Genomic DNA, 27,562 nt, shown 5'->3' on the forward strand with positions numbered 1-27,562 from the left:
TATTTTAGACACATTTTTAAATAACTTTATTCTGTAAGAATCCTCAAATGTGTTTTAAGAAATGATGGATGGTTTCAGTTTTTATACAATTCCTCTTTGAATAGAATATTATTTATTTTCAAATTGCATTGGGTTGCTTTTAAAACGGACTCCTGAAATTATCTATTTACAAAAGAAATCTGTTAACAATTCTATTAGAATTCATTTTGACATTGTACTCGATGCTCCGTCTCAAGACTCCACCCTCCCCGCAACCTCAAAATACCTTTTCTTAAAATTTGTAATTACAATATTTTGCTTGGTACAAAATACGATGTTTTACAATTTGAATCAAGTCTTTTTGAATTCCGTCTTCATATCGCTCACAATGTGGGAATATTTACAGGGGGAAGGGGGACTGGTGTCATGTGATCTGATGCGGAGCCTCCAGCATCTCCATCAGGAAGGTGTCGATAGGCGTGTCCCCGATGAGTTTGAAGAAGAACAGATGCTCCAGACACTTGAGGCCGATGGAGCGCAGGGCGGGGAGGCGGAGCAGCAGCTTGGCGAACCTGCGGGAGGAGGCGGAGAGAAGAAGAAGAAGCAGACTTTAGCGATCATCATTTCTCGTTCTGCAGAAAACTGCTTTTTTTTGCTTATGTTTACTGTTCAAAATCTATGAAATTGCATCCCATTTAATAAAATGCTAATATTCTGTTATCAAAACCCTTTGTTAGTCTTACATTTAATTGTTATCGGATTACATACTCAAAGTTTTTGGATTGCAATACATTTTATTTGGAAATATCACTCCACCACATTTATCTTACAACTGTAGTTAATAATTAAGATTTATGCAAAAACATAAATGCACTGCTTCTCAGTTTATTATGATCGAATAGTGTATTTAGTTAAACCTAAAACCACCACACACAACTTCATCCTGAAACAGTGAGAGCATTTGCATTCTAACAATGAGTACTTTTACTACTGATGTTTAAATATTATTTAACACTGCTAATGCTTTTAATATTTTCTGTGCATTCTGAATCCAATAATTCCACCTTTAATGCAGTAATTTATTTGCGTTACATTATCAACACAACTTCTTAAGAAACTGAATTAATCCAACACGGTAATACTACGTTTATTTCCTCTTATTTTGCTGTCGATTACAAGAGTAACTCTCCACAGCTGAAGCAAACTGACACTGTAGACTTGTTTTGTTTAAAATCATCTGTTGATCTTATATAGCTTCAATCAACTGCGACCATTTCAATCTCATGTTATTCTAAGTTTTTAAGAGCTCGGCAGTATTGGAAGTAATCTAAAATCTTCATCGCTCCGTTCAAGCCAAAGCAGCCATGACACACTGGTGATTGATATTGATTATGTAATGGTGTGTGTGCCTCCTACCTGCCAGGCTGGTCTGGGTATTTTTGTTTTGTGTACGACTCCAATGAGGCGTAAACTTTTTCCCTCAGCCCTTCAACCTCCACTGGGTTCGAAAGACCTTTTGCATCTGGAAAAACAACAACACATTCACAGTAAAGCCAAACGCTACGTGAAGAAAACATGACACCCGCAATATCTCAAAGCCACATGTACAAATACCCGTACAAATATACGGGAAGTACGGGTTCATAGAGTCATATAGTCCCTCCAACCTGCCATGATGATGATACTGTATGTCAAATACATACACATAAATGTTTAGCATCGTAATCCACCTCATTCAGGAGACACCGAGGGCCAATCAGAAAGCAGATTCATTTCAAGGTGGTTTGGCTTTCTGGCATTGAGTATAAAAGTGAGTGGAGGCGGAGCTGACCTGGGTTGAAGAGGACGATGGCTCGCAGGCAGCCGAGCTCCGTCTTATCCATCTGCATGTCTTTCATTTTGGATACCAACTCTGTCAGGACTCTGCAGGAGATCGAAGGAACTACGTCAGAGAGCTTTTGACAATGAAGGTTAAGAGAGAAAACAAAAACAAATGCTCTAATTTCTCCACGTCATTGCATGTCGGAAAGAGAGTTCAACAATAATGTTTGTTTTACTTGCAAGTGGGTTTGAAATCTACTTATATATTAAATATATGTATAATTGCCCCTCTAGTAATAGTTTAAATTATTAGCAGTTATTAAATAACAGTAAATACATAATTTCCGGGTGTATTTATTGAGAAGGAAGCAAGAGACTCACTATTTATCTACTTCCATCTCATCATCTATGGAAAACATTATGTGCTCAACTAGTTTAACGTGGCATTTGACTTGCCTTATTGTTGACCTTATTGTTGTCCTAATTATTGATGAACAAAATTAAGACAACGATCACCTCAGACCACAACATAACTGTAATATGGCTGCAGATTGGGTTATTGATTCATACCAATCCCTCGCATTTCGCTACACTCACCGTCCCAATACTTTCCCCATAAGAAAGCAAATTTAAAAATAAAAACATTTCTATTTCATGACAAAAAGAACAGGAGCCTATATAGTAACTCTGGCCTTATTTCTTAAGGCTACCTACCTGTCAAAGATGGAGCCCACTCCTGCACTGTGGGCGCTGTTCCTATGGACGTGGAGGCCCGTCGCCAACAGGATGCCATCCTTTACCGTTATTGAGCGATGCGAGAATGAGGCGATAAGAAGCTCGTTCCAGCCTGGATGTAAAAAAAAGAAAAAAGTCCTTCTCAAGTATTTGTAAATATTACATGGCAGAATTTGCATGGCGTATCAGTCTCCCCCTATCATGGTTATTATTAGGTCTGCTGTGTCACCAGCAGAGGTCAGCGGTGGTGTGGCTGCAAACCGCACTGCTGGGACTTGGCAAGTAGTTGAGATATATTTGGTTTCACTGCTCCATTAAACGAGATGGAAGAAAAAAATGTAGTGAGCAAATGTAAAAGACTCAAATAGACGGCCTGTCCGGGGATGAATAACTACGCAGAAAGAAACGCTACACCACGGCGAGGACAATGGGTCGTGGAAAGGTTTACAGAGAGAAACATCTGTTTTCAATGCTGTTCACCCCCCCAAACCCCTCCCCCTGCACATATAGGCCCTGCGTATATATCTCTGGTGCATGCACGGGAGTGTGTGTGGGAACATGTGTGAGAGTGCGTGTGTGTGTGTGTGTGTGTCTACCTGCTCGTAGTAGGATGACCTGGTCATCGAGCGGGAGCTCGGAGAAGTGCGGGATCCTTTTAGCCCACTCCACCAGGGTGAAGAGCTGCTTGTCTGCTGCTTGGCAGATGTTGGTGACGGGGTCGTTGGTCTGGAAGCGTGCCAAAATATAACAGTCAGTGAATGTGCTGCTGAGCTCCTTCAGTGACATCTAAATGTCTCTGACAGCGGTTAGCAGCTGCAGCTGTGGCTATTTCTGGGTCATCAATTTCCTCTGTGGACTCGAGAGCTTATACACACAAAAGGTTCAAGAAAACGTATCGACAGCCTCACACATGAGTTGAACGGCTTCTTTTCTGACACCAAAGATCAACATCATGAGTAGGATTTATTGCGAAGGCTTTTTGTGATGGATTGCGTGAGATTGTAAACGTCTACACAATAAATTGGGAATAATTCACTGACGTCTGACCTTTACGGGATTCTCAAGTCAAATACTGGATGGATACAAAACATGAACAGATGAAGAGTATCTGACGTTAAATGTGAGACTGGATGTAAACCACCTTTGAGTAGCTCACTAATAAAAGAATACAACTTTTAAATTAATAAATTCATGAATCTGCAGCATCAGTGTTTGAACGGTGTTTTCCTGAATTTCATTTGCTGATCATATTTCTTCAACGCACTTCTTTACTCAACTTTACCTCTTCAGGCCAACTTAATAAAGCAGCATCAGAAGCCTGGCGATAAAAGCAGCGATCAATAATTCATGGGAATTGATCAAACCAAAAGCTCGGTGTCTGTGATTCTCACCGAGTTGCTGGGGCTGCCTTCGCTGTACGTCTCGGTTTTGGGCTCCACGGCCAGCTCGGCGTCCAGGATTTTGTCCACTGGCATTTCCTCGTTGAAACTGCTGGTGGATTCCACCTCGCTCTCCCCTCGCTCCCTTCCACGCTGCCTCTCTTCCTGCACCGCTGGGAACGCACACGCAAACACACATACGGGATATTTCAACACCCCATGCAAATCGCAGATATGAGCTAAACTATAATATCACGAATGTTAACTCTGCACTGGACCCTATTAAAAGAGACTCTCTTGTCTACAGAAAGACCGAGAAGATAAGGAGTCTTAATCACTTGAACCCAATAATATATAATCAAATAATTGAACTTTAAAATGTCAGAAAATTCCCATGACAGTTTAAGGCCAAGAGGATGGTATCAAAAAGCAGTCCACAACCTAAAACTATTCAGTTTATTATAAAAGAAGACGAATAAAACCAACAAAGACTCACAATAAAGAGGCTGCAACTAGGTACTGTTTTACTCGAAAAGTGACTTAAACAAATAATTGATGATCAAAATAGCATCTCATTATTTTTCTATTGATCAAATAACCAGTTTAAGACTGCTTGTATTAGCTCTAGACTGAATGTCTTCCTTAAATGTCCCCTTGAGCAGCTTCAAAGTGGTTTAACTGAAGCTGCTACTTTTTTTCCATGGAGCTAGACATTGCTCATATTTTTGGGACTTTTTGGCAAATTAACGAGAATTTTTACAAGAATTGCTGTTGGGTAACAAGCATGTGTAATGATGAAAATAATGATCACGAACACAAGACAAGCCAGCAGCTCATACTTAGACTGATCCGTAAAGCATATCACACCTGCACACACACCTTCTCTCTTCATGCCCATGGCCAGGCACTTCTGGTAGCGGCAGTATTGGCAGCGGTTTCGCTGGCGCTTGTCAATCAGGCACTCCTTGCTGTCTCGACACGTGTAGGAGAGGTCTTTACGGACGGTCCTCTTGAAGAAGCCTTTGCATCCCTCGCAGCTGTACACACCGTAGTGCTTTCCTGCAGACACAGAGTCCACGCCATCAGCGGCAAAACAACACGTCGGGCGACAAGAGTGTCATCCTGTGATTGGACAACATTTCATCACACTTGAAAGCCACAAAAGCAAAGATCGTAGCAACAGCAACAGCGCTTTTGTAAACGCCACATTTATAGCTCATAAACAGCTCATATACTGCACAATCAAAGCAGGGTAGGACATTTACATATTTTTTAGGTGGCAATTTTTTACCCCCACTGACTGAAATAAAGGGGCATTTAAAAAGAAATTAGGGGCGCTTGAACATTTTGAAATAACATTAAACCTTTGTTCAGAAATATTAAATATATTTATTTAAGCTTACAGTGTATAAGCAATTGTCTTATAAATGGTAATAATAACACTATTAGGCAGTAGTCTACAGATTTCAAATGTTTTCTTAGATTTTTTGAAAAAAAAAACCAGAAAACATAAATCAGACAATCATATTCTCATTTTTGGTGGTTATTTATTATTAAAAAAATGTTTACAATTTAAAATTATATTTATTGATTTTTTTATATACCTAAATATACCCATGCAATAGTAAAATAGGACAGACAAAACGAAGAACAAAAACAAAACGCTATTAAATTATCGAAATTATGGGGGCAGTTTTGCCCTTTGCCCTCATGTATTTCCAACGCTGAATCAAAGCAATAAAAGACATAATTAAGTCAATTAAGACAGGATAACATTTTAAAGGAGAGATAAAATTCAATAAATTTACAAATTTAAATTTTTAACAGGTTAAATATAATACAGTTAGAGTGTAGCTGTGGCAATACTCATTTGTGTCACGTACGATTTGACCTAGAGGGAGCATGTTCATTGTTATCTGCTTAGATTTATGATCACTAATGGCAACAAGGTAGACCCTGTCTTCCAGATATGATCTGAAGCAACGGAGGAGTCTCCCGGAGTGTCGATGCTGTGATGAGGTCTGTAGCCAGATTGAAATCTTCCAATCTGTCGATGCTGCCTTGCTTTCGAAGTGTGTTTTTTGGAGAAAATCCAATCCCCAAAACATCCATTTCTTTTTCAGAATTTGCGCTCAGCTTGTCCTGCGTTCTCTTCACTGACTCAACACATCTGCTCTCTGGTTTCAGGCCAACAACACTTGAAATGATCAAAGAGCAAGTCAACATTGCACTAATAAACCTAACGGGAAAGCCTGACAAGTAACCCTGAAATCGAACTCTTTGTTATCTTCCCCTCAGTTATATCTTGTTGGCGATGGTTGTGGTGAACGGGAGTGTACATTTGTCTGCCCCCCCCCCTCCCCCCCACCCTGTAATATTACCTGAGGAGCGGTCCCCGCATATGGAGCAGATGTGCTTTGACATTCCCCCGGGGCTCGTACACTGGTAGTTGATGTTTCCCAGGTTCTGGAGGCCCGGCGGAGGCTTGATGTCCTCCGAGCTGCTAACACTGTTCATTGAGTTCATCTGAGGAAGACAGGAAGACAGAGGAGATAACAGAGGCAACGCTGAGGTGGCCCGAACTGAACTAAACAGAGCGGTGGAGGAAGTGTGAGGTCGGGCCGTCTCATGACACTCTCCCCCTTCCTCCTATGTTCTTCACCCATATTATTTTGTCCTCTCCCCAACCACCCATTTTCCTGTGAGAGCTCAGGCTGCGATCACATGTTCGGTTAGTGGGTGGGGCTGAGGCTTCTGTCTGAGGCTTGTCATACAGGTTTTGTAGTGTTTGTTGACAGGGAGAAGCGGATGAGAGGAGTCACATGTGCAGGGGGTTGAGGGGGGGGGGGGGTGCAGTTCTCCGACACACACAGCAGAGGGCCCTAGTGCATTGAGTCGTCTGATTTTGAAATACATTGTTGAGACTTCTGATCAATACGCCAGTCAAGATTTTTTGTTTCTTCGATGATCTGCTTCTTTAGAAGGATCGACCACAATTCACACTTTAATTTAAGCATCACGAGACATTAAAATCATCTCGTACGTGATCCCAAGGAGTCCCCCGAAAGGTTTTAGAATCGAGGGGGAAAACGTGTTTGGGACCGAGCAACAAGTCCCTTCGACTTTAAAATATGTCTCTTTGAATTTTATAAGCTTTGCGACCTTTGACCCTCTCTTTCCGACGAGAGCCGGGGCGGGACGCATATTTGTGCTGCGCATTTTTTGTTTGTTTAGTTGCAAACATCTGCAGTGCATGTTGTAACAACAAGACTGACCTACACATACCCTCCCGTCCTATACAGGACTGTCTCAGAAAATTAGAATATTGTGATGAAGTTCTTTATTTTCTGTAATGCAATTAAAAAAACAAAAATGTCATGCATTCTGGATTCATTACAAATCAACTGAAATATTGCAAGCCTTTTATTCTTTTAATATTGCTGATTATGGCTTACAGCTTAAGAAAACTCTAAAATCCTATCTCATAAAATTTTAATATTTCCTCAGACCAAGTAAAAAAAAAGATTTATAACAGCTGAGTGTTTGTCAAGGCTCAGGAAACCCTTGCAGGTGTTTCGAGTTAATTAGACAATTCAAGTGATTTGTTTAATACCCTACTAGTATACTTTTTCATGATATTCTAATATTTAGAGATAGGATATTTGAGTTTTCTTAAGCTGTAAGCCATAATCAGCAATATTAAAAGAATAAAAGGCTTGCAATATTTCAGTTGATTTGTAATGAATCCAGAATGTATGACATTTTTGTTTATTTAATTGCATTACAGAAAATAAAGAACTTCATCACAATATTCTAATTTTCTGAGACAGTCCTGTATATTTGATGCTGCGTTGCATATAGGACATCCTAGGCAGTCACCTCACGCTCTTCCTATCATTTATTTACAATGTGCACTCTCTTCTGAATATCCCCTAATGGTAGACTGTGACCTTACAGCAGAGGAGAGAGTATACAAGAGATTTCTCTTTTCTGTCTTTCAGTTTTCCATGAGCTCAGTAGTTCTCTAAACCATCACCACCATCAACCCTCTCCTGCTGCAGATGCCCCAAAGGCAGGTAGTCGCACATAAATGAGCATTGAGCCCCCTGCGTACTTGCCTACGTGAGTCAATAGTGAGCCACTATTCAGCGCACCACTCAACATCATTTTCACAAATATGTGTGGTAATGTATGGACTTGAAAGAAGTCATTTGGCGCATTCAAACAGTTGTTCAGACATGTCGTTTTGGACGGAGAACATGCGTCTGTAGAAAAGGGCTAGAAGCATTGTATCTGGATTATTGATGCATCATACATTCTTTATGCAACACATTGTATGTAGACCACGCTGCATCATACATGGAGGGATGGGACGCTGTGGGACTTAGTCGTGGGTCGTGATTAAAAACATTAGCAGTAAGTTGATCGTGGTCAATTTCCATTATCGGGATGATTTTTAAGAGTGTCACGGGTGACTTGGAAACAGTTGTCTAGTTTGCTATCATGGAAGAGAAGTGAAAAACAAAATGTGATTCAAAGAATACAAGATGTATCGCCATCTAAGAAAGAACTGAAGAAGATTGGTTGATTGATTTTTTGTTTTTCAATAAATATAGACCAAATGATTAAATTAAATGAGCAAATAATTAAGTTGATCATGAAACCTAAAACACAAGTGGAAATAGCTTTAACTCTCAGATTGATTGACCTACATTTCAATTCGTAATATAATGGGACATAACATAACTTAATACAGAATCTGAGCTGCTTTTACAGGTTTGTTTGCACTGAAATGCAGCAATAAAATGGTCAAATGAGTGAAAACCCTTTATTCTCCACTGTGTGAATTATGTATGTGAACAAATACACCTGCAGTTCATATGATCAGAAAATATTGATTAAAGTGATAAGGACAAGATGATAGTGGAAGACATAAACATCACCAGTTGTACAGCTGAAAGAATATTGAATCTGCTTATGCTTCTGTCTGCCAAGCACCGCTCATGAACTTCAGTTCACCCATGAAAATCGTATGTGATGTTGCATGATGCAGTGACCTAATGGAGGCTTGGTCACTGGCGGTTGGCGAGCAGTGAAAAGACGGCTCCGCCGGACAATTGTATCAACCCTGGCCGTCCCTGAAGGCACAGATCCATACTGTGATTGAACCTTCGCTGTGCTGTGCCCTGCAGCACTGGCCTCCATCCAGCCTCTGAAGCACTCCATGTGTGTGTACATCTGTGTTTCTGGATGTGCGGACGAGCATCGAAGCACTGAGCCTTGTGGGCTTTGTAGTTTATTCAAGAGACCTCCTTCAGAAAGCGGCTTCATTAGCCCTCTCTCTTGTAGTCTGATGGGTGTGTCATTATATTATCTTTCCTATTTAAAATTAGCTCTTGTAGAATCATAAACAACTCAGGTGCCATAATCGATAGGGAACCGAAAAATAGACTACGGTGACTAGGTGAGAGAAAGTGGGGTAAAAGTCTTGAAAAAGAGAAAATGGAGGCTTCTCTTTTTCTCCGTTCTCTAAGTAATCCATTAAAGGGCTAATAGACGGACTGCATCTTAAGTCCCATCGCATGACAGCAGGAACACAGAACCCAAGGTTGACCTTTAGGGCAAGAAGTTTAAAGGTCGGTGGAGGGGTCAGGGAGAGAGAGGAAAGCCAAGGTATGCCAACCAAACACATTGGATATCCCTAACCTTCAATCTCGGTCCGCTGTTGGAGATTCCAAGAACGAGAGGCACATGATGGACCACAGAACATGATAGTTTAACGCGGACAAAGGTTCCCAAAAGAATTTTTTTTAAAGAATATGAACCTCTGTTGAGCTTCGGAGGAATGAATCCCAGAGGGTTAGTTGAGAATTAAACACATGCACTCTGTTTCAAGCACCGCGGCTTGATCTTTTTCAAATGTCCTTCCTTCACTAACTGAGGAGGAAGCTTTGATAAGGCAAAGCCAAGAAAAGATAGATTACATTTTTTTATTGCAAACGTCTCATAGTGTACAAAAGCATAAATTGAAGCCCTTCGGCAAAAGAAGCCTTTTGAGACAAAGTCCACAGCTATCTGATGACCATCAAAACACCCACACATTTTCTCACCTGTGGACTGCCAAGTGGTCCGAAGTTCATGATGGGCGTGGACGGCAACGATAGAGAGGGCGAGCCCAGGGAAGATGTTATTACGGGGTAGGGCGATGCCAAGCCGTTCATTGGAGAACCCAAGGTGGACATGGGGGACGTTAAGGGCCTGGAGGTACTGATGACTGACGGATGGCCGACCATGCCACCCATGGGAGGAGGATGGGTGTGGGTCATCAGCCCCGTAGAGTCTGCAGGAGAAGGAATAATGTGTTAAAAACCATGAGGAGGCACAAGATAAAAAGATTGACTGAGATAGCAGTTGATTAGGTACACCGACATAACCGAATGCAATCCATTATAACAAATCATATGACAAACACCTGGCCAACACAACAACAATGGCGTATTATCAACTTATAAAATAGCTAAGGCAAACCATAGACTGAATATAAAGATGGACGACGTGAAAGCTGTTCAAAAGTTAATGCCAAAACGTCTCGAGAGCCCCCTCGTGGTGAGCTGCAGGACAGGTGAAAAAACCCCGCCCCCTCCATGTTAGCGCGGATTGGCCGAACTAAGTCAAAGTAGGCTACACATCAAAAATGGTTTCTGTCGTTTCTGTGAGCAAAGTAGTTTGCAGAGTCGGAGAATTGTACAGGAGAGGTGTTGTCACTGAAACGTTCCATAACCGTCATTTACAAAGTGTAATGGAATATGTGTCAATTTGATCAGAAATGTAGTCTTTCGAGCCAAAAAGCTATCGTTGTGCTAACGTAGCAGCTAGCCGGCTCACACTAACAGGTTGAGGCTCAGGCAGGCCTCATTGCCGCGGCTTCAGCCTTATCAGTGACTACTGCACAGACTCGGCCTATGAAACTCAAGACTCAAGAGACTCACTTTTGTAAAGTGGGAGGAAGTGGAATCTCGTCTTCCATCTTTACAGCTGGACACTTTAGCTAACAGTACGTCATTTACACATCTAACAGGCCGGTGGCATTTTTAGCATTCACTTTAAAACGAGAGAACCAGCTGCTAAAAAGACATGTAAAACATACTGCCGATGGGAAAATGACAGTATAGCACATAAACACATTTCAATGTTGAGTGTCATATGAATATAATTAAACAAGCCTGAGGCAACAGATCTCGATGCAGCCACGGTTCTATGAATATGGCTACAAAAAGCGAAGCGCGTCTGGTTTTGGGTCCTGACTTTGCTTTGCATCCATTGATGTAAACCGACAGGCTGGCATTTACATAGATGACCTACATAGAAAAGCTGTCAGTCAACTGAGTATCGGGGCGTGGTGCGTAAGTTGATGCATGTGAGGTAGCTTTGAGCACATACATTCATCATCAACACATATTGCAAATACCAACATACACGTACAGTATGCACATGCAAAGTGTCTAAATTAACTTTAATGCACAGGCAAATGCCACAAGCTGTCACTCACTGCTCGTTCTGTACGGTGAGATGCAATAAGCAGTTCCTCTCCGGGCTAATAAAAGAAATTAATAAAGCTGTTTGTCGTTTGAGCGAAATGTTACTGATGAAGAGTGACATGCCACCATATGCACATTTGCCCCAATCTGAAAATATCAACACCCACACGCACACACACACACACACACACAATGCCGCTGTTCTTAATTGAATGTCACATGCGCGTAAAGGTGGCATGGCAACAGCACCTGTGTTTTTTGCTTAAAAAAAATATGCAAGCAAAAGTAATGTTTCTTGTTTTTCTCCCATAATGCTCAACAGGGTTTCATCTGCTTTATTCTAAAAGGGATTATGATTTACTAAAAGAACATCATGTTGGATTGAAGACAACTTGAAACTAGCGATTAAAACCATCAACTCATGTTCACAATGTTTACTGAGGGAATAAATCAAGTGGGAAGAAGGGTAATTTTTTTCTGACTTTTTTTACAATCAAACTTATTTTTATAACCAGAAGAGTCCCTGATGCTTATTAGGAAGAATGCAAGTTTAAGGCCCTTCCTTACTTCTTTTATGATCTAATGATCTCTTATAAAAAAAAAAGGTCTACTACACCAATTGTCATTCCTGTCTCTCTGTATTTGTCATCATTACTCATCTTTATGTGTATCATTACACTTGCCAGTTTATACTGTTGGCAGGCTTTAATAAAGACTCCCAATCTTTCCTGTGGTGATGCAGTCATGTGCTGAGCCATTATCAAGACAAACTCGTTCCTCTAGTTTTGACGTATGCTACTGCTTGTTGAGACTTGTGGGGGAACAGAACGTTCTTATGATTACATTTCTGATGGTAAGGATATGTATAATGTATGTACGCACCAGGATGTGTACATTTAGGATGACATCTTAAAACTCTCTTTTCGCTTCGGAAGTTTGGTTCTTAACTTGAATTTCATATCATTCCTGTTTCTGTCGTCAATTTTAACTCTTTTTTTCCCCGTTCACACACACATAAGGAACTCCTTTGACAGTGTACACATAAAATGTCATTGCCCACAGGCAGTGGCTGTCATAACTTCTCCCATGTTTGAAAAGACGTGTTTCTTGGTATCTACACTGTAATATAATTGCTTATGCCCACAATAAATGTTTGGAGGGATTCTGCATGTGACTTCAGTTTGCAGCTGAAAGTCCGACTTGCTAAATACTTTGCGATAGAAATGCTCTGATACTTAACCTCTGACAGTGATGAAGCACACATTAGTTTATTCTCCCCTGGATAGCATGGCTCTAATCTAAAAGGAAATGGAAAGTTTGAGCAATGCAAGACAGTTGCTTACAGATCTAAGGGAATTGGGAAACAAAGAGTAATGTAAAATTGTCTGCCTATTTTTAACATGAGGACACACTGTTAAACACACAGCTGACCAATCACTCTTTCTCTGTATGCCGAGGAACAGATGTTGCGCAACTTCCTGTTTAGCACTGAGACTACAGTTTCTCCACCCCCTCTCCCATTCGTCGACTTTCCCCAGCCCTCCGTGAGTGAACCCTGGCAGACAAATATGTATTTGGGCCTCCCTCTCTCCAACAGAGCTGATTGGACACACAGATATTTCAGAAAAATACAATTCAAAAGCACCAAACTCTTTAAACTGTATGCGACTGCCAGCAAGTGCCTCCTAATGTAGTTTTACATTCTACAATAGGGGGAGTGTATTCCCAGCTCTGTGGAGGACAGCCACCTCAAAATAACGAGCTTATGTAATGGATGAGGACTGTACAGCGTGTACTGTCTGATTCTGTGCACTGACCCCTCTCTTTATGTGCATGACAAATTCCCTTTGCGGCTCGTAAAGATCCATTCTATTCTAGAAGTGCTGAGTAGGAGATACAGTAACAGGGCCTATCGTCACTCCAGTCAACAATTTACCAACGTGCTCTCGCAGACATCGAGACCAAAAAGTATCCCGGTCATCCAGGCCAGAAGATGAAGGTTGTTACATGGGAAAAAAAGTGCTTAATAGACAGATCGGTTGGGTCAATAAGCAGCATTTGAAACTAAACTCACAACTTGGAGCAGTGCACCAATGCTCATGTTCTGCCTTTTGTACTGCATTGTGTTTACACCTCCACCAAACTCAAAAACGCGGATTCTGATTAATAATAAAAACACACAACGTTTCAAGGTGCAGGGTTAGAAGGCCATAATCTGCTCTGGTCCCAAACATGTATTTTATGTTGCGAGGAACTAGCAGACCAATAACCTGAAACTTCCGTTAAGGTACGTTGAACATTGAATGACAACAGTTTCATCTTCAATATTCTTTGTTTCCACCTTTTCAAATGTGAGGTCTGCATGATGTTTAGAACATTGTATATTGAACATCTCTGGATGTTGCACTGTTGGTTGGACAGCAGTCAACTTGAGCTCAGAGAACCTTTGATGGGCACATTTTTCTGGAAAAACAGCAAACTAATTAATATTATATATTTTAAATAGCCATGAGGTGCATTCCTATTTATAACCTATTGCTTGAGACAAAACTAAAGATGGCTAAATTTGGGCCGGACCTGAGGGTCCTCCTAGATGCAGTACACGGGAGAGCACAAAAGCACATGGACAGTCAGCTGGTGGCGGGATGCCTGAAAGGGAATGGCCCGCGTGTTGAGCATGCTTTGTGAGGGGAGTGTGTGGTGTTTGCGTGTGTGTGTATGTGTGGAAGCAGGCCAACATGTTCAGTGGAAGACGCATAAATCGGCCCAGAGCGGCTCAAAGGGGCCTATCCTCGAATGACCCGCCTCAACTGGCTGTTCCATCTCTATTCTATGTAAATCACCTCTAAACAAAGAAGCCCCTGGAATGTACGCGCCTATCACACGTTGCACAGCAGAGGAAGGTAAGTTAGCAAGCAGCGGAAAGTTGTTCATATGCCGCCTAAAAAAGAAATACACTCTGCTTCCTGTCCGTTCTCATAGAAACTCTGCTGCATGTCAAATCAAGTGTTTTTTTGTATTGTTGAACATAACGATGATTACCATGTAGGTCATAATTGTGCAGCCCTGGTTTAACCCTATGCAGGGCTGCAGCAACTCGAGCATCTATTTGAGAGCAAACAGAGAGAAAGTGCAGCGACGGGCACCTTTGACCGTCAGCGTCGCAAATCAAAGGTCGTCTGTTGCCAAACGGCTGAATCAAGTTCAAAAAGGTTCCTATCTGCAAGCAGCCTACAGTTACACTGATCATTCTCAGAAATGCCTGCACCAAGGGGACCGACAACCCACAAAGGGAATCACGAAGCAGTCATGAGAAATTGCTGCAGTAACTTCCAACAGCATCTAATGTAGCAAACAAAACATTTTTAATCCATCAGCATATGACATTTTCTTTCACCTCTAATATGTTTCTCCTAATTCATTTTAGTACGACCACTTTAAGATCCTGCACTGAACTTAGTTACCGCGTTAATTTTTTAATGTTGTCGTCATGTTAAGTATAATGCCATAGACGTTTTTTAATAGGATAATATTATTGGAGGCAATTATGCCAAATTCTGTTTATTGTTCAGTCCTAATATAAAACCATTATAATTACTGTATATACAAAATAAACCGAATTTGCAGCGGTAATATTAGTGAAGGAACTGTACATATATCTGGATATGTGATATTTAATAGATATTTGTACTATATGTATAAAACTGAAAACCATACTCTGTCTCCAGCTTCTCATTTATCAAGATTTGTCCTTTTCTCAGTATCAAGTACTTGAAGTTCTTGAAAGCATCTTATATTGTTAAATGCACAACAATTACAGAGGCAGTTGCTGTCAATGAAAATCTCCTCCTCCTCCAACAATGCTCATTTAAAGAGAAAAGTAAAGGGGAAAAAACTAATTGAGAATCTAAGACGTAAAAAAGTGCATGTAATAATATAGGGATAAAATATATTGTAAATAAATATGTATTTTTTAAATATCATTGTAAATTCAATATCACAAAACAATAGATTTTATATTGATAATCAAATAAATAAATGACAAATTAATCGATAATGAAAATAATGCAGTTCCACTATGAACTAATCAATTTCCGATTTCCTCATGATCATCATCATCATCATCATCATCACACAGCTGCTGTATGCTTTAAATGGACATTTCTGACGGTCAAAACACATTCCCACTTTTGTGGGAGAGAACAGCCAAAGCCTCAAATGTATCACAATAATGTGACGATCAACAGGTTTACAGAAACATCACAGACCACAAACCCCTCTAAGTCCCTCGCTGTTAATTACTGGGTAGAGGCTGGATGGAGCGCTCCACTGTGTGGTAATTCAATAAGCCCATGGCCCACTAGCTAATAATATCTCCTGTCTGGAGAGCAGACTAGCAATGGGAGTGTATGTTAGAGGAGGAGGGCAGCAAATCAACTCCTGAGCAACTCCTCAGTATCTATGAGATTAGCCCCATGAAGACAGATCCTCAGCGTGTGCATCAATCTGCTCAATACCCATGTTGTATGGGACTGAGTGTGTAGTGTAGCATGCACGTGCATGCTCTCATATGTCTCATATTTGAGTCAGATATCCACCAAGTGACAGCGGGCAGAACGTGTCCTAAAGTAATCAGGCAGACAGCCCGCAGAGCTCATTACATACTGCAGGCATGTAATTAAGAAATCTCTTCCCTGCCAATCCAGCAAAGAAGCGCCAGCCATGAACCCGCGACTGACACACACACACACACACACACTCCCCTTAAGCACACTCACTGGTCGTCTTTCACAGAGACCGAAAAACTCTTCCATGCACACCAGCACAAAATCACCACCCTTCAAACATTCATTTCTGTGCTAAAAGAAGTTGATGTCTGATCAATTGTGTCAGTAAATCCTCTTATGCCCGGGTAAGTATCTGCAGCTCAGCAGGCCAGCTGTCAAGAAGGTGGGAGGCAGAGGAGGAGGGGACAGAGAGAGGGATGGAGATAGGAAGGAGAGGAGCAGTGGATGGATGGATGGGACGATGGGTGGATGGGGGAGGGCATTGTCTCGCTCCGAAAAAACGGCATCCCTCCCCAAAGCTCACATGATCCCACCAACCACACACGCTCTAATCTCTCCTCCTGGCTGAGAACATTAGATCAACAAAAGAAGAAAAAAACCTTGTTTGTTTGTATTTTCAGCACAGCTGTGATTAAGGAGATGTACGTGGTTATTGGTGGAAGAAAATGAAGACATTCTCTACTGTCAGCAGCAAAATGTCCAGAGCTTCCAGCGACACCTGATTCAATTTCAGAAATTCTGACTGCCAACAGCCCAAATAAATACAGCCCATAATAATGGATGAACTTCTTATTTTCTTTAAAAAGCAGATAATATATAACATTCTTCTCTTGTTAAAAACATGAAGAAATAGTTTTTCCCTTTAAGGCGTACGGCTGTGACAACACAAGCGCTCGAGCTGGGGAACCTCTCTGACCCTAAGTTCTGTCCCGTCGTGAACTCGCACACTTTCCATCAAAAAAAGAGAAATTAACTCCCTTTCAACCTACTGTATCCCAGCTGACTCTGTTTTTCTCTGTAGCATAGCTTCAAATAAGTAAGAGAAAATGTCAGGCAAGCTAATGAACGTAAAGTAAACACACCATACTGTATTTCCCATATGTGGGCCATTGCCGCCGTGTCCTCACATGCACAAACATGGCAGACGTGCCTGAGGGGGACCAATCCAAAGGATCGATCAGGAGGCCAGGGATGAGACAGAGACGAGATAAAGATGGTTTTGTAATACATAAAAAAGTGGAATTTAAACTGCAAGAGCTAACAGACGGACAGAACTGGATGACCAAGCAGTCCTGAAAAACAAACACACAGGTGGACTGAAAGGCCCAAAGCAAACCAAGGCATCACTCTGATGAGGTAACTCAAATTAGTTCCAAGAAGTAGTCTCTCACTGCTACAGAGGGCTTTGGAGAGATGGGGAGGGGCCATCAAAACAGACACACACACACACACACACAATACATACCAACCCACTCAGTTCATGCTGTGACCAAGTGAGTGTGACCAGGGCGACCTGACCTCTGTATCTATGACCAGATCCTAGAAAGACAGCCAGATTACACAACTGGTTTAATAGTCTCGGGGTAAAGTTGCATCTTATAAACTGTGAAAGAAATGTAAGTTTACATGGACAAAGATCGTTTTTAAAAAGTGTATTTGTGTGAGTGAAATTGCTGGGAATAAAATAAAAATGAAAACAAAACAAAAACTCATTTCTTATTCAAGCCTGGCCGAGATGGTAAAGTTGTTCTGTTGATAAAAACCACAACATACATAAAGCATGTGACTTAAGCGTCCATTAAGACTTGCATCTGATCTGTGTGGAGTAATGTGGACACTGTAAAGTCCCCCAAATTAGTACATACCATCTTATTTTATCCATTTCTCCCCCTTGCTTGAGTTTATTTTGATGAATCTACTTTAGGTTATTCACGCAACAGCAGTGGATAGAAAGGCGCATTTTAAAAAAGCGTCCGATAAATGACATGTAATGTAATGTAATGCATTATTACACCATTTTCAAAAGATTTCCTGAAATATTTGCATTACATCAGGATGTAAACCTGGCTCTTGATTAAGGTACTTAATAGCCATACTAGCAGCTACGTGAGACTGTACTTTGGCACACCGGTGCTAACATGTTGATCTTAAGCAGGTAGGCCTATATTATTTAAGGGTGCTACATTTGAATCAGAGCATATCTATTGTCTCCACACGGCTCTCAACATGGCGGTGGCAGCCGACTAGAAGCTAACAGTAGCCTGCTAACAGTGATAGTTGTCCAAAGAACAGTAACAGTGCTGTCAGCTAACGGTGCTACACCTTTGTCACAACGCCGTGGTCGAGAAAGCATTATCAGCTGAAACTGCCGCATGAGAGCAGTGCAGAGTGGTGTCCATGAGCTAGCTTGTAGCTAGCTAGGCCCGCTCACATGCACTAGACATGCACTGAAGGACACGGCAGCCGGCCTGGCTATGTCAACAAAGTGCAGAGAAGCTCGGATAACAACACTTAGTTTAATTTGTTAGCATGATAACATCTGCTAATTAGCACAGAACACAAAGTAAAACTGAGGCCGGTGGGAACGTCATTAGTTTTGTGTGGACATTTTGGTCATAAACCAATAAGCAAGTGAACTTGATTGTGCCGCCACGGGAAAAGTCAGGGTTCAGAGGGGAATGTGAATGTCTACCCATAATGTCATAGCAATCCACCCAATACCTTTTTAGATATTGTAGACTGGACCGAGGTGGTGGATCGACTCACAGACCGCCTATGTTTAAATAAGCTTTCTTAAAATGGCCGGCTTTGCATGTTTTACCCCTTTAACTTTCACTATTTCAAATAGATTTATTACATTATACAACCACATTGTGAAAATTAACTCACAGAAAGTCACATCAAGTTAGAACTGAAACAAAGTCCATAATATGGAAAGTCATTCCACAAACCTCAATTTAAAAATAACAGAAAATGCGTAAAACCACTTTCTATAATCATCCAGCTTTTATCTACACCATACTCTAGTTGTTTTTGACAAATTACTTTGATTCAGCAGAGGCGCAATTACCCTTTTAATCCATTTTTCCGTCAACATTATTGTAGACTAATGATGAGTATTATGGTTGTAATCACAGCTGTGTGGACTGCCCTGCTGTGCTCTTAGTGGAGAGAGCGGAACAGAAAATATAGACAGCATGTACATGCAGAACAGGTGGATTAGCATGGACGCTTTTGTCCTCCAGGGCCAAGATCAGATGCTGTGAAAGGCTTTGTGAAGTTTGTCTCTGCCCTTTCATCGGCCCCGAGCTGAAGAATGAATGAACAACCTTTTAAAGTTGTCAGCCAGAAGGAACTACAGTTACAAACATGCTTCCCTCAGAGACACAAGATAAAAGAAAAGCTACACATGAGACTTGTAAACACAATAAACAGTGAGCCAGTTAATAGGCCGACTACAGTATGCATGGAAGTGAGCTCACATCAACACCTACACCTCTTTTAAGCACAGGAAGGTGGAAAAGCAATAAACAAACCTCATCACAGTGAGCGTTGATAGAGGGATGCAGGGTGACAGAAGGCAGAGAGAGAGAGAGGGAGAGAGCACGATTGAGAGGGCTAACCAGAAGGGACAAGTGTTAAAGGATGAACTGAAAGTGAAGGACAAGGCCAAGAGAGCTGGAAGCATCCTCTGAAGTTTAGAGGCATCCCCGCTGACCACATCTGAGACCTAAAGTGAGTCTCAAGCAACACCAAAGCCTTGTACCTCTCACAATCGGTTAAAATGATCCAATGATTTTAAAGGCCTTCAGCTGCTGGGGGGCCGATAAGATCATGAAATCTGTATCTTAAAACCATCCCTACCAAAATGCAGTCAATGTGAGAAGCGGATCACAGAGAGGATCGCATATAATCTATATGCAAAGACGCTCAACCACTGAATTTGCCCTGTTATTTGCAGATTTCTCCCACTGGGGAAAGATATTGAAAATAACTTGTTCGGAGAGTGCACAGGGATTAGAGGCATTATCGTAGTACTAGCTTTTAGTGCCCCATCTATGAAAATCACAGAGCAAACCGCAGAGCACAGGCAGGCCACCTCTTCCACAACATACATTCTGATTCTGATCTGATCCAACAACAACAACAACAACACACACACACACGCACACAAGCAAGCAAGACAAAACCCGGCTACTCACAGTGGCCATAACCTATCTCCTTCCCGGGGCTGCCTCCAGTTGCAGGTGATGCCATGGGGTGCCACATGCCTTCGGGTGCAAGTGTGGCGCTGGCAGGACGCAAGTCACCCAGGACCAGGACTCAAGTGTTGGCTCGGAGACAAACTAAAAACAAAAATTACGTGGATACTCCAGACATCAACCACTTTTTAGGACAGTACAGGAACAGACGGGTCGACGTGGGAAATGGGCGGGGCATTAGTGAAGAGCAAAAGAGGCGGGGTCCACCGGCGTCGGTTATAGGATTTCCCAGATTATCCTTCCTCTGAGATCAATCCCACAGGAACTGTTTACTGACCGACTGCTGCACAAATCAGCTCTCCCACCGCCCGCTCGCAGCGTGTGTCTCCCTCGATCAGCGTTGGTAAAACTATCCGTACAGCGACACCTGTTGTAGAGGCAGAAGCGGGGTGTCTCGCACGAGGGAGGAGGGCGCTCATGGTGGAGGGTCTCACACTTGTGAAGTGTCCACTACAACCACACATTTCCTATTACTGCCTCTTAAAAGGGAGCACGGCTAGAGAGTGTGGGAAGACAGTGCACCACTGGTGTTGCTGTAGACCAGAGAGTTTTATGTGTTGCAGGACATTTTTCAATGACATATTTACCCAATTTCTTCCCTTTTGCTGAATATTAGTCACAGGCTTTCTGTCTAATGTGTAAGTGGTATAAATGGATGGTGTGTTATGAAAGGAAGTGACTGGAAGCATCCCAAAGCTAAGGAATTGTCTCTTGTATCTGCCTCATAACAGTTGTAATTTCCCTTAATGCCAAGAAATAACTGTGCCAGCAGCATGGATGTTTCATGGTTGCCTACGTGCACATTGTTAGTGTGTTTGTGTGTTTAACAAGTGTTATAGCATTCCAGGAAGTCAGTAATTGTCTGTTTCAGTGCACCAGGATAGTCAAGCAAACACACAGCAAAGTGAAAACCCAGATGCAAACCCAGGCCAAAAATATACCTTAAAGGCAATGAGGAACAATACATGGCAAACCCTTAGGGAGACTAAATAAACGGAAGAAAACCCACGCAGGGATGGCTTCAATCTTTAGTCCGACCTGTTTCAAGACTTTGTGTTAAAAAACAGGCTTTAAAAAAAAGAAACAAAATGGTTTTGATGGAGCAAACAGCACTAAAATCAGCCTCTGGAAAGTTGCAGGCAACATGCATTCTTGGCCATGGAAGTATGTCAAAAAGCCAATAAATGGGAAATTGGCACTGATTTGAGTCTGCAGCTGCTCTTAATCTATCCTGCCATCCATCCGATTAAATGTGCACCCTCCAAGTTTAGGGAAACAGACATTTGCATTGAAGGATGCCACTAAAAACTTGAGACGCCTTCCCCCAACATGTGTGCGTCTATTTTACTCAACATGACTCAACAGAGTTTTCTTGTGCTGTGCACCTGCACGAGGCTGGATCAAATGTCTACACAGTGCTTGAAGGGTAGTCACCAGTAACCAGATCGCTTCCATGACAGTAACTTGGCAAGAGACTCAGCCGACGGGCACAAGACGACGGAAGGAGAGAGAAAGGAGAAAACACACATGCTGCCTCTCTTTCAGACGTAAAGAATCCCGCAGGGAGAAGCTAAACGAATGCGGTCCTCCTTAAATGGACGCCGTGTTATAATAGTGTGTCGTGGCCCACATAGAATATGGCAAATTAGCCCAGACAGCCATAATTAGCATTCATGGATCATAGTATGATGGACTATGAAAACGTGGAAGGAGGATAACCGGCCACCTTAAATGCATGGTACACTCTTAAATGTTTATTCTGAACCGGCTAATAATCCAATCGTTATTTTGTCACAAACGTGTGTCTGCCAATTGTAAATCTCGTACAAAACGAGGACATTATCATGCAACACACTTGGTTGGGTGGACGTTTGTAGGAAATGGCATTTCGGGAAAAAAAAGCAGAAAAGAGCAGAATAATATGTTGTTTTTTCCCCGAAAAAGCAAAGTGTGGTCATGTGTTAATGCGTGTGGGCGTGAGACAGGAGGTACGCACTAGCACTCAGAATAGCCAGGCGAGGTTTTTCAGCCTGTGGAGAGGTTTAATGAGACATAATCTGCGTTACTTGTTGCTGCCATTTGTGCTCCCGTGGACCTCCGAGTGCCGAGTAGAACTCTTTTCCCGGTGAAATTAGGATTTCACAAATAAAACACATGATCGGTTTATAAATAGTGTGCATTTTATGATAGATTAAACTGCTCAACAGTAAATAAGGCTGTTAAAATAAGCTCTGCCTCAACTAACTTCAACATTAAAGTACTGTTGACATGTTAATGCATCAATAACAACAATCACTGCCAGAGACCGGTCTACATAAAAAGTCCTTTTTGTTGCTAATATTTGTAATTCACATCAGAGGAAAGCATTTAGTAGTGTGCTGTCCAATGTATTGATCTGAAAACTTCTTCCACCTATACACTAAATATTCAGTTCTTCTCATGATCAGTGTGTTGTTGTTGTTTTTCTCTCACTTGCCCAGTCGGGCACGGGGATCAGAAATACACTTGTCCAAAGACAATTTTAACTTGCCCCTATATACAAATTGTTTACTTACAGTCGGTTCTCAAATGACAAAAAAAGGCTAACGGTAATTGTGATGTTTAACATTCATGTTTATGTATTAAGAAGGAAGCAAGATTGCTGACTCCTTCCAAACTTCCACTATCAGCTCTGCGTTTAATCCTTTTGTACCATGTTCCCGATCGGGCAAGCGAGCTGACGGGTTCACGAACCCGACGTGGACTTTTACTTTTTGTGAAACCGTGAAGATGACTGTGTATACTAGTTTTAGAGACTCGTCAACAGCCGTCTATGTGCTGCAGTGACTCTGCTCTGAGGCACACTGTTATGTATTCAACGTTTGTATTTAGTTGCAATGCCTTTGCGATTGATTAATTAATTAATAGCCAACACAGAAATAGATACACGCCTAAGATGGCGGGGATGTGTAATACATCATGTTTAGTGCGTGGGAGATTAGATTCGCCGTGCATCCACGTGTGACATGCATGTTATACTGCATGATTAGCGAAGAAAAAGCTCTATGATAACCTCACGCCGCTGCAGCCTTTCAAGGTTCTCTGCTTGATTAAAGCTGGAATTAAATCAAGGCTTTGACCTTCTTCACTAATGACTAATTACTGGCAATTAGCCCAGAGAATGGCCTCCTTACGCCCCTACTCTTCCCTCTTCCTGTTCTCACAATTAGCACCCACTCACACACACACACACACACACACACACACTCTGTAGACAAGCAGCCTCTCTGACACATAAATACACACACTCAATGAAAAGTGCCTGGGAATAAAGTCATTGTGTGCAGCGTGTGCTAATGTGTGTGTCGGCGTTGAGGCTCCGCGGGTCTCATGCTACAGAATTCTTGAGCAAATACCTGCAGAGAGCCACACCCCTCTCTCTCTACCTGTGCGGTGTGTTTTAACACTGCAGGAGTGGGTGGGGGGGAATGCTCTGTGCGGGGATCGGCCTGTTAAGTGAGCAGGTTTAATACCGCCGGCACTTCACGGTCAAACAGTGACACCCACATTCTTTAAAGTCGCATGTCATCACGGTCACATTTTGCTGTGGAACAAGCTATGCATAGGAGGGATATATATTTGCAGCTGTGACGTTTTGGCATGAGTGTGTGTGTGTGTGTGTTTGTGTGAGACCCTCTCTGCCTGAGTGTGTACTGGGAGGTGAATCCCTGACCCCTGGCAGGCGATGAGAGTTCACATCAACTAGGGTGACCTTTTTCTCCACCCCCTCCCCTCCTACACACTTCCCCTGTATTTTGCTCCCTTCACTCTCCCATCCCGTTCTTCTTTTTCTTTGCCACGACTCCCCCCCCCCCCCCCTCAATCTGCCAGCTAAATACGCTCTCCCCGCGTGAGCGCTCGCCAAGAATCACTTCCACTGACGGGAAATGATGGAAAAAAGAAATGCCGAAGTGCTGAAGGAGAAAAATGCTGATTTTACTTAACCGGCATCAAACCTGCTGAAACTTAACATGTCTGGGAAAAGATGAGTGGATCACGAAACAATCCACACATAATCAGCAGGCTGTCTTTTTGACTGCTTTGCCTCCGCTGCACACTAATGACGGATTCATTTTCGAGCTATCATCTCCCACTGAAGGAGTGAATGGCCCTGTTTTTGTCCATGTTTAGGTGTGTGGGCTGTTGATGCAAAAATACATCATAAATCATAGTTGTGGGGGGGGGGGGGCAGCACACACACACGGAACAAAACAAGAACTCTTGATTATGATCTTCCCGTGGTTGTGACTTTCCCTCATAAACAGCCGTGTGGCTTTACCACCAACTTATAGAAGGTAAATGCGCTAACAGATAAGGGTTGTTTTCTTTTTGAATTTCAGCGTATACTATTTTAAAACAATTACTTTTAAACTTAAAAGATTAACAATATCTAGAATGCAAGTCATTTGCGGCAGCATTACTTACGGACCACAATAAAAATCAAGATTGATCCAATTCTTTGAGATGAGCAGTTTTTAAATAGTAGCTTTAAATATAACAATTCCATAAACCTTGAACGGTACTATGAATTGAAATAACAAATCTATGAATTATAGTCAGTTATAACTTGTGTTAAATGTTCAGAAAGAAATCTCTAAAAAAATTAACTTGATATCGCTCCAACCAGAGTAACATCAGGCACACAATGTTAGCAGGGGACTACATGATGAAGAAATGTATCATACTTAATAATAAAGGATCTATAACATATCGGCACAATTGTACACTAGTCTGATGCTGTCCTGATGTGCATAAACCTTCAGATTCCACAACTGCCTGATCAGAGTTAGTCTTCAAAGAAAGACTTAAAGGCCTGTGTAGCCCAGAGGGACCTCTCTGTTACTCCTGCACGCTGCGGGCTTCCCTCTACAAGCTCTCCAATCCAGATGTCTCCCTCATTCCCCAGGGAGCCACATTCATTATGGAAACAATTTCCAGCCCCTCAAAATGGTGCCCGAGATATCTGCGATAACATAAAGGGGGTTGCAGCGTTGTTGTTGTTGTTGTTTTTTATCTTCCAACACCAATTTGAATTTGTATCCTTGTAATGCCACATTATAATTGCTCATTGGAAGCGCATGGCAACTGTACTGCAGTGGGATTTAACAATGAGTGTATCTTTCAGTGAGAGAGAAGAAGAAAAAAGCATCACATGATAAATGATGCATATACAGTGTGTGACTCGGTGAAGCACACACAGCCTGCAGACTGATTTAAATGTAAAAACAAAAGCTGAAAAAAACAGAGGCCTGGAGATTATTTGGCACGACAAAAAAAGAGGATACATGTCCAGTGTGTATCCCACATGTTGCCAACTCCACAGTGGAGTCCCTCAGTCCCCGTGTCCTTGTCTCTGAGGAATTGCCACAAAACTCCTACTAATAGAAAACAAACCCAAAAGGCATCAGCTGGGTTCAAGGGCAAAGTCGTCGAGTCAGAGCAGAGTTCACACCATGCTGTCATTCCGCTGGATCAAGCGGCCACATCGTTGACCTGGGCGCGTCGTGCACTCGCTTTTTTTGCCCCCAAGTACAAGTTTGTTCATCAGCCGAGCTCCGCCATTCCTCAACGCTGTTTCGTGTATTTCTCTCTGGATCTGACCGCCATCCCCGGACCAATAAATTGCGCTTCTGTCTCAAAACAGTTTAGCAAGAGACGCGCGACGAGCGCCATAAATTACATACGCGCAATTAAAGTGCCAACCTCTGACCTTGCCTGACCGGCACAACCTCGATCACCTGACTTCTTTTTTTTTTGTATCGGTCGCGGCTTTCGTTTCAGTCGGCACGGTTGTGCACCCCAAAAAAAAAAAATCAGCCAAGAGAAGAATAGCGGAACAACCGGATTCACAGACGGGAGTCGGTGGTTAAAGTCCGCGGACGCTTTCGCGCACAGCTCGCAGGCTGGGGAGAAGACGCCATGAGACGAACGCACTCTCCAAGTCAAAACAACATGCAGCAGCTCAGCGAGGAGCACGGCGGACACACCGGGCTGTACACACATCTTTGAGGCGAACTTACTGAGGTGTAAATACGGATCATTACTGTCCATACTGGGCGAGTTGTTGCGTCGATTTCCTCCGGTTGCTGCTGCTCTGCATCCCAGCGCATTCCTCTCCCAGCCGGACTGAACTCTGCAAGGCGGCTCCACACAGGGGCCCAGCGAGGGGGGGGCGGCCAAACAGGGCTTCTCCCAATGACAACAGTGGTCGATATCAAACTCCAACCCAATCATGACGAAACAATCTCTCCCGCAGTGACACTGCGTTGCAATATTTTCACAGTAAAATGTTACTTCCCGGAATCACGACAGTAAAAAAAAAGGTGGTGGTAAAAAGACAGGAAAAAAATAAACGGTGCTGCTTGTGAATGCAACCCTATTTTCCCCCTTTAAATCGCTTTTCAACACAATCTCTCACGATACATTGTGTTTTTAAACTGCAGCCAGTAGGTATAATAAAGAAATGTAAACATATCAATGATGCCAAAAGATTTGATAGATAACATTTAAGATAGGATTTTAAAAAACATGTTATCTGCGGTTGTTGTGATTATTTTGACCAGTCAGATCAAACACTGATTGTCACGATTTAATCTCCTTTATAATGTCTACCACGATATTTACATATATTTGTAATTTATCGTGTCATTTTCACCCTCCGTGTTTAATCGGTGCTATTTAATCTAATGAAGTATCTAATCAAGGATTGCTTAAAGTCTATTAAATCTATAACGTCGTGCTTTTTAAAAATGTTAAAATGTAAAACACTTGTTTTTAATCTCCTGCCGTCGTGGATCACTCCCGTGTTTACATATACTGAGTGTGTGAGTCCTGGTCCGGGTACCCCCCGGAGTCCCCCCACACCCCTCTTCGGGAGTGCGGGGTCATGGAGGGGTGAAGCTCCCGGTACCTCGGAAGGTTATTCAGGAGTCAAGCCGCACTGAGGCATTCACAGTCTTGAACCGCGGAACGGGCAGACGCTCCGTCAACGCCGGGCCGCTTGACCACTCAGCGGGCCTTTGGGCTGCCCCGCTAATGGGACAAGCACCCCCGGCTCCGCCGTCCTTGTAACAGCGCCCCATAAAAGAGCACAGGAGGATGCTAACCAAGATGAATGGCATTTTTTTCTCAACTCATTCTACACTAATCAGAGCTTTTCATTTGTTATGGCCTTGCGCCAGCCCCTCCACCGCAGCCTCCATTAGGGCCAGATAACGTATAAATTCATTAAAGTCAAAGAG

At 42.3% G+C, this 27,562-nt stretch overlaps 1 protein-coding gene across 3 annotated transcripts; it reads right to left on the minus strand.

The window, feature by feature from the left end:
• On the minus strand, positions 1-26,457 carry rxrgb (retinoid X receptor, gamma b). Of its 3 annotated transcripts, none has more exons than XM_056414845.1 (11): positions 26,342-26,447; positions 20,223-20,366; positions 10,025-10,254; positions 6,296-6,440; positions 4,794-4,973; positions 3,927-4,087; positions 3,132-3,261; positions 2,515-2,647; positions 1,811-1,902; positions 1,396-1,501; positions 1-551 (listed from the first exon to the last, which is right to left on the minus strand). In XM_056414845.1, exons 2-11 carry the CDS (start codon positions 20,287-20,289, stop codon positions 404-406), a joined length of 1,392 nt encoding a protein of 463 aa, XP_056270820.1. In that variant the 5' UTR covers positions 20,290-20,366; positions 26,342-26,447; the 3' UTR covers positions 1-403. The 3 variants fall into 3 exon arrangements, with proteins under 3 accessions (XP_056270820.1, XP_056270819.1, XP_056270821.1); XM_056414844.1 differs by having other exon boundaries at positions 4,782-4,973; XM_056414846.1 differs by lacking the exon at positions 20,223-20,366 and having other exon boundaries at positions 4,782-4,973; positions 26,342-26,457.
• Between the last annotated feature and the right edge of the window lie 1,105 nt (positions 26,458-27,562).

This window comes from Pseudoliparis swirei, chromosome 5 (genome assembly GCF_029220125.1).
Source record: "Pseudoliparis swirei isolate HS2019 ecotype Mariana Trench chromosome 5, NWPU_hadal_v1, whole genome shotgun sequence".
Lineage (NCBI taxonomy): Eukaryota > Metazoa > Chordata > Actinopteri > Perciformes > Liparidae > Pseudoliparis > Pseudoliparis swirei.